This window comes from Microcebus murinus, chromosome 21 (genome assembly GCF_040939455.1).
Source record: "Microcebus murinus isolate Inina chromosome 21, M.murinus_Inina_mat1.0, whole genome shotgun sequence".
Taxonomy (NCBI): domain Eukaryota; kingdom Metazoa; phylum Chordata; class Mammalia; order Primates; family Cheirogaleidae; genus Microcebus; species Microcebus murinus.
In genome coordinates, this window is record NC_134124.1 from 8,481,064 (window position 1) to 8,493,397 (window position 12,334).

General features: G+C 49.7%; 1 protein-coding gene across 2 annotated transcripts; it reads right to left on the reverse strand.

Moving 5' to 3' along the window:
* Positions 1 to 37: 37 nt before the first annotated feature.
* LOC105862529 (amyloid-beta A4 precursor protein-binding family B member 3) lies at positions 38 to 12,331 on the reverse strand. 2 transcript variants are annotated; one of them, XM_012748886.3, is made up of 16 exons: positions 11,949 to 12,118; positions 11,506 to 11,669; positions 11,347 to 11,423; positions 10,693 to 10,753; positions 10,364 to 10,510; positions 10,101 to 10,228; positions 9,583 to 9,697; positions 9,358 to 9,442; positions 9,000 to 9,083; positions 8,618 to 8,733; positions 8,292 to 8,483; positions 5,363 to 5,489; positions 5,097 to 5,222; positions 1,466 to 1,665; positions 654 to 762; positions 38 to 497 (listed from the first exon to the last, which is right to left on the reverse strand). In XM_012748886.3, the coding sequence occupies exons 1-16, from the start codon at positions 11,995 to 11,997 to the stop codon at positions 289 to 291; spliced, it is 1,989 nt and encodes a 662-aa protein (XP_012604340.2). In that variant the 5' UTR covers positions 11,998 to 12,118; the 3' UTR covers positions 38 to 288. The 2 variants fall into 2 exon arrangements, with proteins under 2 accessions (XP_012604340.2, XP_012604344.2); XM_012748890.2 differs by lacking the exons at positions 38 to 497; positions 654 to 762; positions 1,466 to 1,665; positions 5,097 to 5,222; positions 5,363 to 5,489 and adding an exon at positions 6,222 to 6,778 and having other exon boundaries at positions 11,949 to 12,331.
* Positions 12,332 to 12,334: the final 3 nt, after the last annotated feature.

A 12,334-nucleotide genomic window follows, 5' to 3' on the forward strand; every position in this document is an offset into this window, starting at 1 on the left:
GTGCACAGTGAGCAGGGAAGTTGAGGACACCAGAGGGGACTAGTGTGGCATGGGAAAGGCTTATCTCTCCTACCTACCCAAAGCCCACCACTGAGATGCTTTTATTGAATTGCATGTGTTAATGGGTAACAAATGACCTCCCCCTGGCTCAGGCAGAACCTCTCCCACAGAGGTAAGTCAGGCTGAATAAGACAGAGAACCTCCCTGGTGGTAAGAGAAAGCCAAGTGAAAGGCCTCCCACACCAAGGCATAGGAGATTGTGTCAGGTGAGTCTGGGGAACCACAGGATTATGGAGCCTGCTGGAAGCCTGGTATGGTCTGGTTCTCCTCAGCTGTGGCAGCAGATTTCTCCTCATTGGCCTCCTCTGAAGACAGGCTCCTCTTTTCCGCAATTAATCTTTTAACTCCCACCATCCACTGACTGACCTCAGTCACATGGTCGACCATAAGTGAGCGGTGGATGTCATCTGCTGCATCCCACTGGTGGTTTGAAAGCTCTGAGGAAAGAGAGGGGTTGAGCAAGCAGCCTGGGGTAAAAAAAAAAAACAGCTCCCATACCTCCCCTCCCAATCAGTCAAAATCTCAGCACCTATTCCAGCTCAGCTAATCATGGCAATGACGGACTTAGGCTATACCAGGGAACCCACCCATACCTTGCACCAGTATAGCCATCCTCTTCTTTACAGGCATTGACAACTTCCCTGCAGCCCACTGTTCCTGCAGCAGTGCCAGGCGTCGACTGATGTCATCACATACCTGCTTCTGAGACAGAAGCCCCCTCCAATTCAGTGCTGCCAACCCAACGGGGAGGGGATGGCAGCACCATGTAGGAAGCACCTGCTTTCTCTGGCCTAGGAATTTTACACTTCAGAGTTCTGGTTCTTTACCCAAAAGTTAGCAGCACCCACTGAGAACCTGATGAAACCTATGGATCTCCTCCCAAGAAAAATGCATGTATGGCTAGAATTTTTTTAAGTTTCAAAGGCTTCTCAGAAACTCATGTTACTTCACAAATAAGGAAACTAAAAGCCAAAGAGGTGAAATAACCATGCCACTCCCTCTTTTTTTCCTTTAAGACATTCCTTAGATAGATCCCTTGCCTCCACAGACTTAGGAAACAGTATAAACGAGATTTCTTTCTTCCCGACTGAGCACAGTATAAATTTCCTGAGAACAAAATCAGCAGGATCTGCTCTGAATGGCTTGGAGGTACAGAAAATCTGGCTGTTACCGTTCACTAATGGGAGCTGAATTCAACTCTTGTTCCCACAAGCCTCTTCTATTGAAGTCCTCTGAACCCTCCTGAAATCTTGTATTCATTTTTCTGGGAAGGCCCTAGCAGATTCTGAAAAGGTCTATAACTAAAAGAATTAATAGCCACTGCCCTACAGTGTGGGAGCTGTACCCACATCACATCTGGCTATGATTGGGAGCCCTCTCCACCCTCTGGAGTGCCAGGGCTTACCCTCGTGTGGCCACGGCAGTCCTCCAATGCCTGTTCCAAAGGTCCCAGCACATCCTCCATCAGAGCTTCAGACTCAACTGGGAAACTTGTGGGCTCCACACCAAAAGCAGGACAACTCCCCACAGGTGGGGGCCTGGGAACCTTACTTGAAGGAGGTGGAGGCCCCATTGCGGGGAGCCCAGAAGTCTCTGAGGTGGGGACTGAAAAGGTAAGAGCAGGATCGAGCAAGATGACTTAATTAGGCAAGAAGCTCAATGCTAAATTTGCCCCTTCTAAGAAGGGCTTCTAGGACAACTCATTCAAAACTGTTTTTATGCAGTCCTTACCATATGCCAATGTGCTAGGGACCAAAGGTAAAGTAAACCAGGCATGGCGCAGTGGCGCACGCCTGTAATCCTAGCACTCTGGGAGGCCCAGGTAGGCGGATCGCTCAAGCTCAGGAGTTCGAAACCAGCCAGAGCAAGAGCGAGACCCCACCTCTACTAAAAATGGAAAGCAATTAATTGGCTAACTAAAAATATGTATAGAAAAAAATTAGCCGGTCATGGGGGCGCATGCCTGTAGTCCCAGCTACTTGGGAGGCTGAGGCAGGAGGATCGCTTGAGCCTTGGAGTTTGAGGTTGCTGTGAGCTAGGCTGACGCCACGGCACTCTACCCCAGGCAACAGAGTGAGACTCTGTCTCAAAAAAAAAAAGAAAAGTAAACCAGAAAGATTAGGTTTCTGATCTCAGAAAGCTCAAATTGTAGAAGGAAGGGGGAAAAAACACAAGAAAATTACCAAATTGTGTTACATGCTACCAAGAAATAAAATGGATTATGTAATAAAGATGAACAGGGGGATCTATCTAAACTAAGGATTCAAGGAAGGTCTTCTGATGTGTCAACTAAGTTTATCCCAGCTCACCCACGCTGACCTTCAGCGAGTTACTTTTAACCTCTAAGCTTGGGTTCAAACTTAGCTGGTTTTAGATTTTGTATTTTTAGTTTTTGAGAGTCTCACTCTGTTGCCCTGGCTAGAGTACAGCGGCATCATCATAGCTCACTGCAGCCTCAAACTCTTGGGCTCAAGCGATGCTCCTGCCTCCATGTCCCGAGTAGCTGGGACTACAAAAGCACACCATCACGCTCAGCTACTGTTTTCTATTTTTAGTAGAGATGAGGTCTCACTCTTGCTCAGACTGGTCTTGAACCTCTGACCTCAAGCAATCCTTCTGCATCAGCCTCCCAGAGTGCTACAGGTGTGAGCCACTGTGCCCAGCCTTAGCTGTTTTATTAAGTTGAGAAATAATGGATGAGACAGATATAGCTATGAAGAGTTGAAAGAATGTGTACCAGGTATAGCTAAGAGCAATGACTAAGATGCAGGAAAAGTGTTGACTTGTTCAAGGGACAGAAACAAGTCCTGTGTGTCTGAAAATTATTAACACTGAAGAAAGTAGTCACCAGACATTTTTTAAGATGTACACTATGAAAAACTGATGAGCATTGGTCAAGGATGGAGGCAGAGACAACTAGCTGGGGAGTTAATTGAGTAGTCCAGGAAAGAAAGAATGCTGGCATGGACTAGGGTGAAAGAGTACATGAGGGAAAATGGAGTGGTCTGAGGTTTATTTAGGAGAAGGTAGCAACAGAACTTGGTGGACTGGGGGTGAGTGAGAAAAAAGTCAAGATGACCCTTGGGTAATGGGAATCACTGAGAAAAAAGGCTAGAGAAAAGTCAAGAATTTACTTTTGGGTATCAGCATCCACATGAATTAATTCATCTAATAATTTGGCCTCTCAAATACTTGACCTCCTCACTCCAATGGTCATTTTTTCCCACCCTACCTCAGTCTCTCATTTCTATCTTGTTAATAACACTGTCACCTCCAAAATCTGATCTCCCCTCCTACCCTTCCAGTTTAGCTACTTTGACTTCATGGTGCATTAAAATCACTCCCTTATAAATACTCTTACCTCCTTTATCACCTCCTATTGTCCAACTTTCCTGGTTAAAGCCAATTTGCCTGCACTTGGGAGGAAAAACAGAACCATGCTAATGAATTACACTTTAAATTTATGGCCACAGATTTTAAAAGGTATCAAACACTGCCTGGACACTTTGCCTCATTTTTCCACTTTTTAGAACAACTATTTTCATATCTCTAAACTTTTCCACCTTCTCCCCCTCCCTTCCTGTGCTATCCACTTCTGACTCTGCCTCATATTTCATTGAGAAAAACAGAGATCATTAAACAGGAACTCTCTCATCTTCTCACCACCACTTCTAACCCAACTGCATTTGTAGCCATTGTCCTTCCTCTAATAGATGAAAGGTTCCTGTTCCTATCAAAAGCCATCTCTCAAAAACAAACAGCAACAACAAAAAAAGCCATCTCTCCAGCTGTACTCTGCATCCCAGCCTCTCTCTTGTCTTTTCTAGGCTTCCCTCCTCCACTTTTTTTTCTTTCCACTTTTTCTCTAAAATCTTGCCTTCCATACTGCAGGCACAGTGATCTTTTTAAGATGTATGAAGTGGTTTTGAAGCTGGGAAGATTGTGCCCCTGGGGCAAATGTTTGGAGACAGTTTGGGTTCTCACCACCGAGTGGGTGCTACTAGCATCTACTGGGTAGAAGTCACCGATGCTGCTAAACATGCTATATAATATACAAGACATTCCCTCATAACAAAGAATTATCTGGCCCAACATATCAGTAGTGGTGAGGTTGAGAAACCCTGCCTTATATTCTTCTGGAGTGGAAAGGGAGTGGAGAATGGAGGCTGCTGAAAGAACCAAACCCAAGCCCCTTTCTGGGGGCCACACCCCCCTTAGTGCCCTAGGAAATTCTCAGGGAGAAAGGCAGCCCTCTGCTTTAAACTTTTCAGTGGCTTCCAACTTTACATATCCTGGTTTTCAAAACTCACTATGCTCTAGCCGCAATATATTCTCTCAATCTCTGAATTGGCCAAACTTGTTCTTATCTCAAGGGCCTTTGCACTAGCTGTTATCCTGTGCTTTGAAAGCTCGTCTGCATGATCTTATGTGGCTTAAATGTCTGCCCCTAAGTCAGCTAACTCACCAGTCGCATATCATTATCATCCTGTTTTGTTTTGTCTGTGGACCCCTTACCATTATTACTTTACTCTAGTGTTAAAGAGTGAATTCCCTGAAAGCAGAGACCTTTTTGTCTTGTTCGCTGCTGTCTACATCACCTTCAAACAGTGCCTGGCTCATTATTGGTGCTCAGTAAATAATAGTGATTAAATAAGTGAATGAATAAATAACACGTTAAGTCTAAGATGCTTCTTATATACCCAAATAAAGAGGTAGAATAGACAAATGGATATACCGCTATGGGGTTGTGGGAAGAGGTCTAGCTTGGAAGTCAAATTTGAAAACTTAAAAACCACAGGTCTAGATATGATCACCTAGGGTGAAAATATAGAAAGAGTCTTTTTAAACCAACATACCATTTATTAATCTGAGCAGCAGAGAGGGGGCTCAGAAAAGTGCCTGCCCTGAGCCCCTTACTGGGGCCCCAATCTCTCTCCTTAGGGAGTCCTCGAAGGAGAGAAAAAGGCCCTCGGAACATGCTTATCCCTGACACCACCCATTCTCCGCCGGTCTCCCCGCACAGGGCCCCCACGCACCTCCGGGGGATCCATCCTGAGGAGCGGCGACCCTCTTGGTGAGCGGCGTGCGCTTGGGCCCACCAGCCTGGGTCTGCAGCCCGTATGAGAACTGCGGCGGGTCGTTCCAGCCGCGCTCCTTGTTGCCTGCGGAGGTGAAGCGAGACTGGGATTTCACCGGAGGGTTATAGTGGGGCTGAGGGAGACAGAAGGTCCGCAGCCCGCGCCTTAGCCGCCCCCAGCCCGGCGCGAGGACCCAGCGCCCCTAGACCCCCAGCAGCGCTCACCCGGCTTCACGTACAGCTCCGCCATCTCCACTTCCGCACGGCCAGCGGGGCAGCGCGTCATTTCCGGGGCGGCCGCTCGGCGAGTGCGTAGAGGCGCGGCTCCGGCCAGGCTAGCCGCTTGGAGACCCTGTTCACAACTGCGGGCGGTCACTTGTGAGGACCCTGCGCCAACTCCCTAAGGGGCTCGAGGACTCCAATTAATGAACCTTCGGGATGCTGGTCACAAGGCACCAAATGGGGCTGTTTTCCAGGAGCTGGCGCTCTAGGAGCTCTCTTTCTCTATGGGTCCGACCTCTCCAATGTCTCCAACTTGCTCTCAGGAGCAAGTTGAAATCACCAGAAGCTCCGGTCCCATATATGCCCTTCTGTGATCTAGCTAGATCGACTCCTAGAGCCTCAACTCTGTTCACTGTCCTGCACAATCACATTCATTTTCTCTGGCCTCGCTACCTAGTACTCAGCTTAGACTTCAGTTTTCAGGAAGTCTTCTGTAATGCCTCAAGCCAGTTTAAATGTCTCACCTAAGCTCCCACAACCCTGACGTTTCTTAGTTCTACTACACCATTATCTTATGTGGGGTTTTTTGTTTGTTTGTTTGTTTTTTGACTCTTGTTCCTCTCCCTGACAGTCTCAGAAAGTGAGACCCTATTTTGTTATATCCCCAGCGCCTAGCTTAGTGCCTGGCACAGAGACCTTAGAAAATATGTTCATTGAATAAATGAAGTATGATTTCCATCACACCCATGCCCTCATATGACTACAGGCAGCCACCAACACCAAGCACAGACACAAAGACACTTACTCTCACACAGGTTGTTGGCCCCCAGCCCTGTCCCAGTTCCAAAATACTCACACCCAGTGAGGTCACTGAGGGATTTTTATTTGCACTGATTTTTGCTATAAAGTGTTGCTGAGGTAGAGCCAACTGTCCAGGGCTGGACAGGGGCAAGGAACATAAGGACCCAAGGAAAGGGGAGCCAGGGTCCTAGGTTGTGGTACAGGGCCTCTCAGTCATCCATACAAACAATAAATTGGGCAATAAATAAAGGATGGCCAAGGATCAGAGGAACAGGCAGAGAAGGCTCCAAGGGGTGAGAGGCTACAGGCTTCAGGTAATGAAGGGGTATAAATAGTTAGGCATGGACCCAAAGCCTCCTTCCCCAGCCCTCCCAGATCAATTTAGGGCATATGGAGCAGAGAAGGTTTCAGCCGGAAGGCATCAAGAAATGAGAAGACACCCCGTTTTCGAGGGGCTGCCCCTGCACCGCCAACCCCTCCTTTGAGCAGAGGGAGGGGCAGGGGACCTCCTGGGGAATCCATGGAGCTGGTCCGCTTGAGCCGCAGACGGGCCCGGGCCTGGGCACCCCAGGCCTTGCCTCGAGCTGCAGAGGCCACGAGACACTTCTGGTACTGAACCTAGGGAGAAGGGGAATGTGAGGATCAAGCTACTTTCTGCCCCTGGAATCCCTGAAAGCTTCTGTAGGACAGAGAACTCGCCAAGGCTTCTGTCTGATATGAAGGTAGTAGTTGGCCACATCTGGAGTCCCTATAGCACTCCCAGGTAGCTCAATAATAAAAACATAAACCAATATTTATCGAGCACTTAAAGACGGCTGGACACTATGCTAAGTGCTTTCTATAACTCAAGTTATTTTTGAAGCATATTATCCCCATTTTGCAAATGAGGAAATTAAGATTCATAGTATATGACTTGCCCAAGGTCACATAGCCAGAAAATGGTAGAATTGGCATTCAAACCTAGTTCTGACTGTGGCCTGTACTCTTAACCGCACCTACCAATATGCTGCCTCTCCTCCATCTCTCACTGCTGTGGACCAAGTCCTAGTAAAGCAGATTCCTTAGTCAAGGGGAGGGTGTATAAACCAACTTCATTCCCAATGCAAGTGTCTCAATCTTCTCTCATTTGAACTACTCAAAGGGGTCCTAACTGGCCTTCCTACCTACTCTCCTGGGTCCTCCAAATCTTTTGCCCATAGTATAGTTTAAGTGGTCCTCCTAATCCACAAACCTGACAGTTCCTAGTGCCTCAGGATAAAATAAACTCATCACCCTGGCCTCTAAGGTCCTCTATGACCTGGTTTCTGCCATTTTCTCTGCATCGTCTCTCACTGTATCTGTCCTTGCATGCCAGATACACTAAATTATTTCAGACACTCCAATCCACTAACACCTTTATCACCTTCACAGCTGAGGTTCCCTGTGGCTGGTACACCTGCCCCATTCCCCTTCACTTGGCTAACTTCTTCCTTGGAACCTTTAACTCTTGCTTTTCTATCACCTCTTACAAGTAGCCTTCCTGACCCTCTTCCATCAATCTGTGGCGTACAAATTCCTTCTGGTCTGTCGCTCTCCTTCCTAAGTGTTCTGTAAAGGCAAATGCTGTGTCCTCTATACCACTGAATTCCTAGGGTCAAACATGGCACCCGTCCAAGCATGGCTGCATTTTGAAAAATAAATATGGTGCCTGATAGCCTGTAGGCACTCTCATTTGTTGAATGCATGAGTGAACTTGAACTAATAGAGTGTAAGCATCCCACACTCAAATCCCCACAAGTGCCAGGAAATAACCGAAATGAGACAAACAGACAAACATAGACAATGCCCACCTTATAGGGCATAGCTCCTACACAACTCTGGCTGTATGCTGACATTTATATGTGTAAATGCAGTGCCAGAGCTACTAGTATTTTAAGAAAAACAGGAATAGCAATTATTATGTGAAATGTCCTGGCCTTTAAATATTGGTAGTTAATTAAAACTTACTAAAAACAGCATTGAGGGCCAAAATAATGATCCACAGTCGGCCCAGCTTTATGGTCTCTGGAGAAGCTGCCAATCTTGAGCCCCAGTCAACAGTGGAGAGCAGCTGCAGGGCAATCCCACCCACCCATTCCCACCCCGAACTCACCATACAGGCAGCCTGCACAGCTTCGGAGAGTCCACCTGCATGGGGCTGGCACCAGAAGGCTGCGCACTGGAAGCTCTGACGGCCCAGGTCGGCAATGAGGCCAAAGGTATGTGGGTCGCGGCCAACACCAATAAAGGTCACAAGACGCACAGGGCACTTCCACAATGGCTCCTCCTCTGCACTGGCCTCTGCCTGCCCACACCAGGCCTAGTCACTAGAGGGCCAACCACTGGCTGGACCCACTGAACTCTTCCAGCAGCAAGCAATGACCCCTCAGCATCCCTGCTCACCCCTCCACAGCCCCCAACTTCACCCTCTTCTGATACCTGAATGGGATGTGCAGTCATGAGAGAGTCAGACACACTGAGTATGGTGGGAACCCAGGTGTTTCGGTCCCCTCGGGCGGTGAGGGTACCAATGGCCTCGTTCAGTACATCCATGCCTGAGGGAACATGCCCACCATGGTGTCTCCCAATTGTAAAAAAAAGAAAGAGTCTGTAGGGAGTATCTACACCCCTCTCACTGACTTGGGACTCAGAAATGTGAATAGGATAGCTGGAGCTGGGCTTAGAATTCTGAGTTAGGAAGGCTGGTACATCCCAGACCATATAACGCCATGTGAGGATTGAGAAATGACAGGAGACCCTGCCTCACCCACCTTCCCCTTGCCTTATGCAGACAACCCCATTTAGTCCCCTCAGTCCTTACCCATGGCTTTGTTGACTGGCAGGGTCCCCATGTACAGTGCCTCATACTTCTGAGCAGCCTGGCTCACCGCATCCAGTAGCTCCACTGAAATAAACATATACATCAAGTTGGCCTGGGAGAGCTCTCTCAATTACCCCTTTCCCCACCCTTCTGAGTAGGTCAGGACTCAGGCCAGAGCTGGTACTAATAGAATAAAGGCCTACAGATGCTCTTCCAATTCAGGGCTTGGGATCCCTGGGACCACACCCCTCAGAAATTCCCTATCTCTGGAGAAGTACTAAACAACCAGGAACATCCCCCTACACCAAGTTTCACCAAAGCAGCCTAAGGCAGCAATGCAGCACCTCCTTCCCCGTACCTTGCCGTGGCAGGTCTTCAGGGCAGATGGGATCTGGGGAGCAGCAAGGGGCATCACCACTGACCCCTACTCGCTCTGACAAGATCTAAAACACAATGCAGCCAGCATGAGCCACAGGGAGAGGGGGATTAGGATAAAGGGGCCAATACCACCCTTCCCCAACTACCTCGGAAGCTTCAGACCCAGCCCTATACCCACATTCCCTGTCCCACCCATGGCCCTTACCTGGGCACAGAGCCCATGTAGGGCACTGGCAATGGCCTTGGCAGGGACGTCACAGCGAAACACATGGCACTTGAGCATACAGCTGTCTTTTTCACCCGCCACAAAAGCAAAGTCCCTGGCAGGGGCAGAGATGGGGCTGGGATAGAGGCTGGTTAAAGGCAGGGGCCTGTAGTGCCTGCAGAAGGCTATGAAGTCAGGCTAGGGATATGGCACAGATGGAGTAGAGAGGGCAGGGCTGGGACCCAGAGCACCTGGTTGTCACTCACCTGTCACTGTTCCAGAAGCATGTGGGAACACAGAAGAGAATCAGCACAACCTCTCAGGCTGAGCTGTTCCTGCTGAGCTGGACCCACCCTCCCCAACCAGGACTGGACCAGGCAGGGGAGGCAGTGTTGGGTCCACATCAGAGGATCTGTGTCCAGGGGTGCAAGCACTGGGGATCAGCATCAGTGGGGATCATAGCCTGCAGGTGGGGAGGGAGAAGTAGCTCTCGCTTGGGGAAATGTAGACATCCTTACCGGCCCTTGGAGCTCCCCACGCCCCATACACGAATGTGCACCAGAGGCTGGCAGTGGATCAGACTGCGGTCCAGGGGATTCACCAGGCTCATGGCATCCTTCTTCAGGATCATCAGCATGTTCTGACCCTGCCAAGGTCAGAGGCCAGCCTAGAGCTCAGATAAAGGTGGTTGCTATGTGGAACAGGAAATTCAGGGACAACTACCTCTGCTGGGCACTGGGCTGAACCCTTGTGGGTGAGGGGGAAGGCCCAGCCAGCTCACCTCACCCCAGGCACCATCTGGTGGCTGGCTCTGGCTGCAGGTCTGGGCCAGTTGCTGGATGCAGTTATTGACGGCAATACTGCTCTTCCCTGGTGCCAGGTCCTCTTCGGGTACTTCTACCCAGCCCAGAGAGCGGACTGCAAAGCACTGACGGGTTAGAGGAAGGGACAGGAGTAAGTAGTGGTGAAGTAAGTTGTTAGGTGCCACAGGCTCCACACATGTAAACCCTCTGGTACCTCCCCTTCACCCTTGATCACCTCTGCTCAGTCCAATCCCACCCCAGGTCTTTCCCTTGGGACCTCCCAATGCCCTCAGGCCCAAGTCACTACCTTAGCTCCTGGCTCCATGCTCTGGATGTAGGATTCCTCGCCATACCAGGACAGAGAGTTACTGGAACACAGAAGAGCTAGTAAGAGTACATTTCCTACAGTAGGAGCATTGGTAACATCCAGACTACTTAATGAGCACAGGATGTGGAACAAGACTTAGAATGTAACACCATAAATAAAACCAGAGTGGGGTAGAGCCCAGGATCTATTAAGTAAACTTAATATAAAGTGTGACTTAGAATTTGAAGGAAAATTTGGGACACAGGACCCAGACACAGGATGTAGAATAAAAGTCACAAACATGGAACAGGGTCAAATATGTGGACCAGAGCCCCAAACTGGAACAAGAGACTCTAGAACACAGGATAGGAACCCCCACAGGCAAAGTCTAAGATAATGGCCAACTTCTAGAACATGACAGGTCAGGACTGGGAATATGGAAAAGAACACATAGCTAAAGACAAGCTTAGAACAAGGGACAAAACTCAAAATACTGAGAGTCAAGAACATGAGACAGAGCCAAGAACACACAATACAATCTAAAACATGGACAGAGTCTGGAACCTGGGCTGGAAAGCAGACTGTGGCATCCAGCTGCATTTTTTAATGCCATGGAACCCCCAGCCTTTCATTTTGCATGGCCATCCCTCTTACCTCCGGTCTAGTGAGCTCTCCAGGCTGGAGAAGGATCTCCCTTTAGGGGGCCGCAGTCCCCAAATCCCCTCGGACCCCTGTAGAATGGGGGTTAGTCAGTGTAGCAGCAGGCCTAGGTCCACACATGGGCTCAGGACTCCTTTTCATACTTCCACCTACCGTTCCTGGGTCCTCTGAATCTCCTAGTTCCCAGGTTGGGCGCTGCCACTGGGTGCTACCACTGGGTACGTGCCAATAGTAAGTACCTGCAGCATCTCGGATCTTCCTCCAGCCAGGGGGCAGGCCTGGCTCCCCCTCCAGACTCTGGTCCCCCCACAAGTCATCTACATGAACACAGGATTGGAGAGGGGGTGCATATTATCTGTGAGTTGAGAATAACACCCTGTCATAACCCTCCTTCCATCCTAAAGGGGGCAGCTTTTAGGCTGGAAGCCCAATCTCCCCAATCTTGAAGATACCGCATTTAAAGATCAGGGTTCATTTAGACCTGGTCCTCACACCAAGACGTATTCCCCACCCTGTCTTTGAGCCTTGCCGTAGCCTTTTGCACTCTTCGTCCCCCCTCAGCTCCTAGTCCTTTCACCAGACCCCTCTGTGCACACCATCGCAGTTGACCAGAATGATGGCCAGCATGTAATCCTTGCCCAGCATAGCGCCGGCTGCGTCCCCGCCGGGCTCTGCGGGCCAGCACTCTCAGCCCAGCGCGACCTCTGAAGCTGCTGCGCCTACAAGCCCAGCCTCCCTGCGCCGCAAACGGCAGGGCCAGCTGGCGCCGCACAAACACTGGGCGGAACAGGGCCGGTCCTAGAGGCGGGAAGGGGCGGGCTCGAGGGGTGGCGCGTGTAGACTGGCGGCTGGATTCCCGAGTGGGTGCGTGTTTCCGTGCGTGGGTCCGGGGGAGGCGCAAGGATGTCAGCGGACCAGCAGACACCGCCTCACAACTACGACTTCCTCAGGCGGAGGAAGAACGTCCGAGCGAGGCGCGCAT

What these genes read in the sequence shown, in the direction of transcription:
- LOC105862529 (XM_012748886.3), bottom strand. Translation starts at nt 11,997, where the DNA reads ATGCTGGGCAAGGATTACATGCTGGCCATCATTCTGGTCAACTGCGAT. An exon ending in GAGAGCTCACTAGACCGGAG is followed by an intron (nt 10,754 to 11,346) that starts GTAAGAGGGATG and finishes TCTGTGTTCCAG; the next exon opens with TAACTCTCTGTCCTGGTATG. An exon ending in GCCAGTCAACAAAGCCATGG is followed by an intron (nt 8,734 to 8,999) that starts GTAAGGACTGAG and finishes ATGTTCCCTCAG; the next exon opens with GCATGGATGTACTGAACGAG.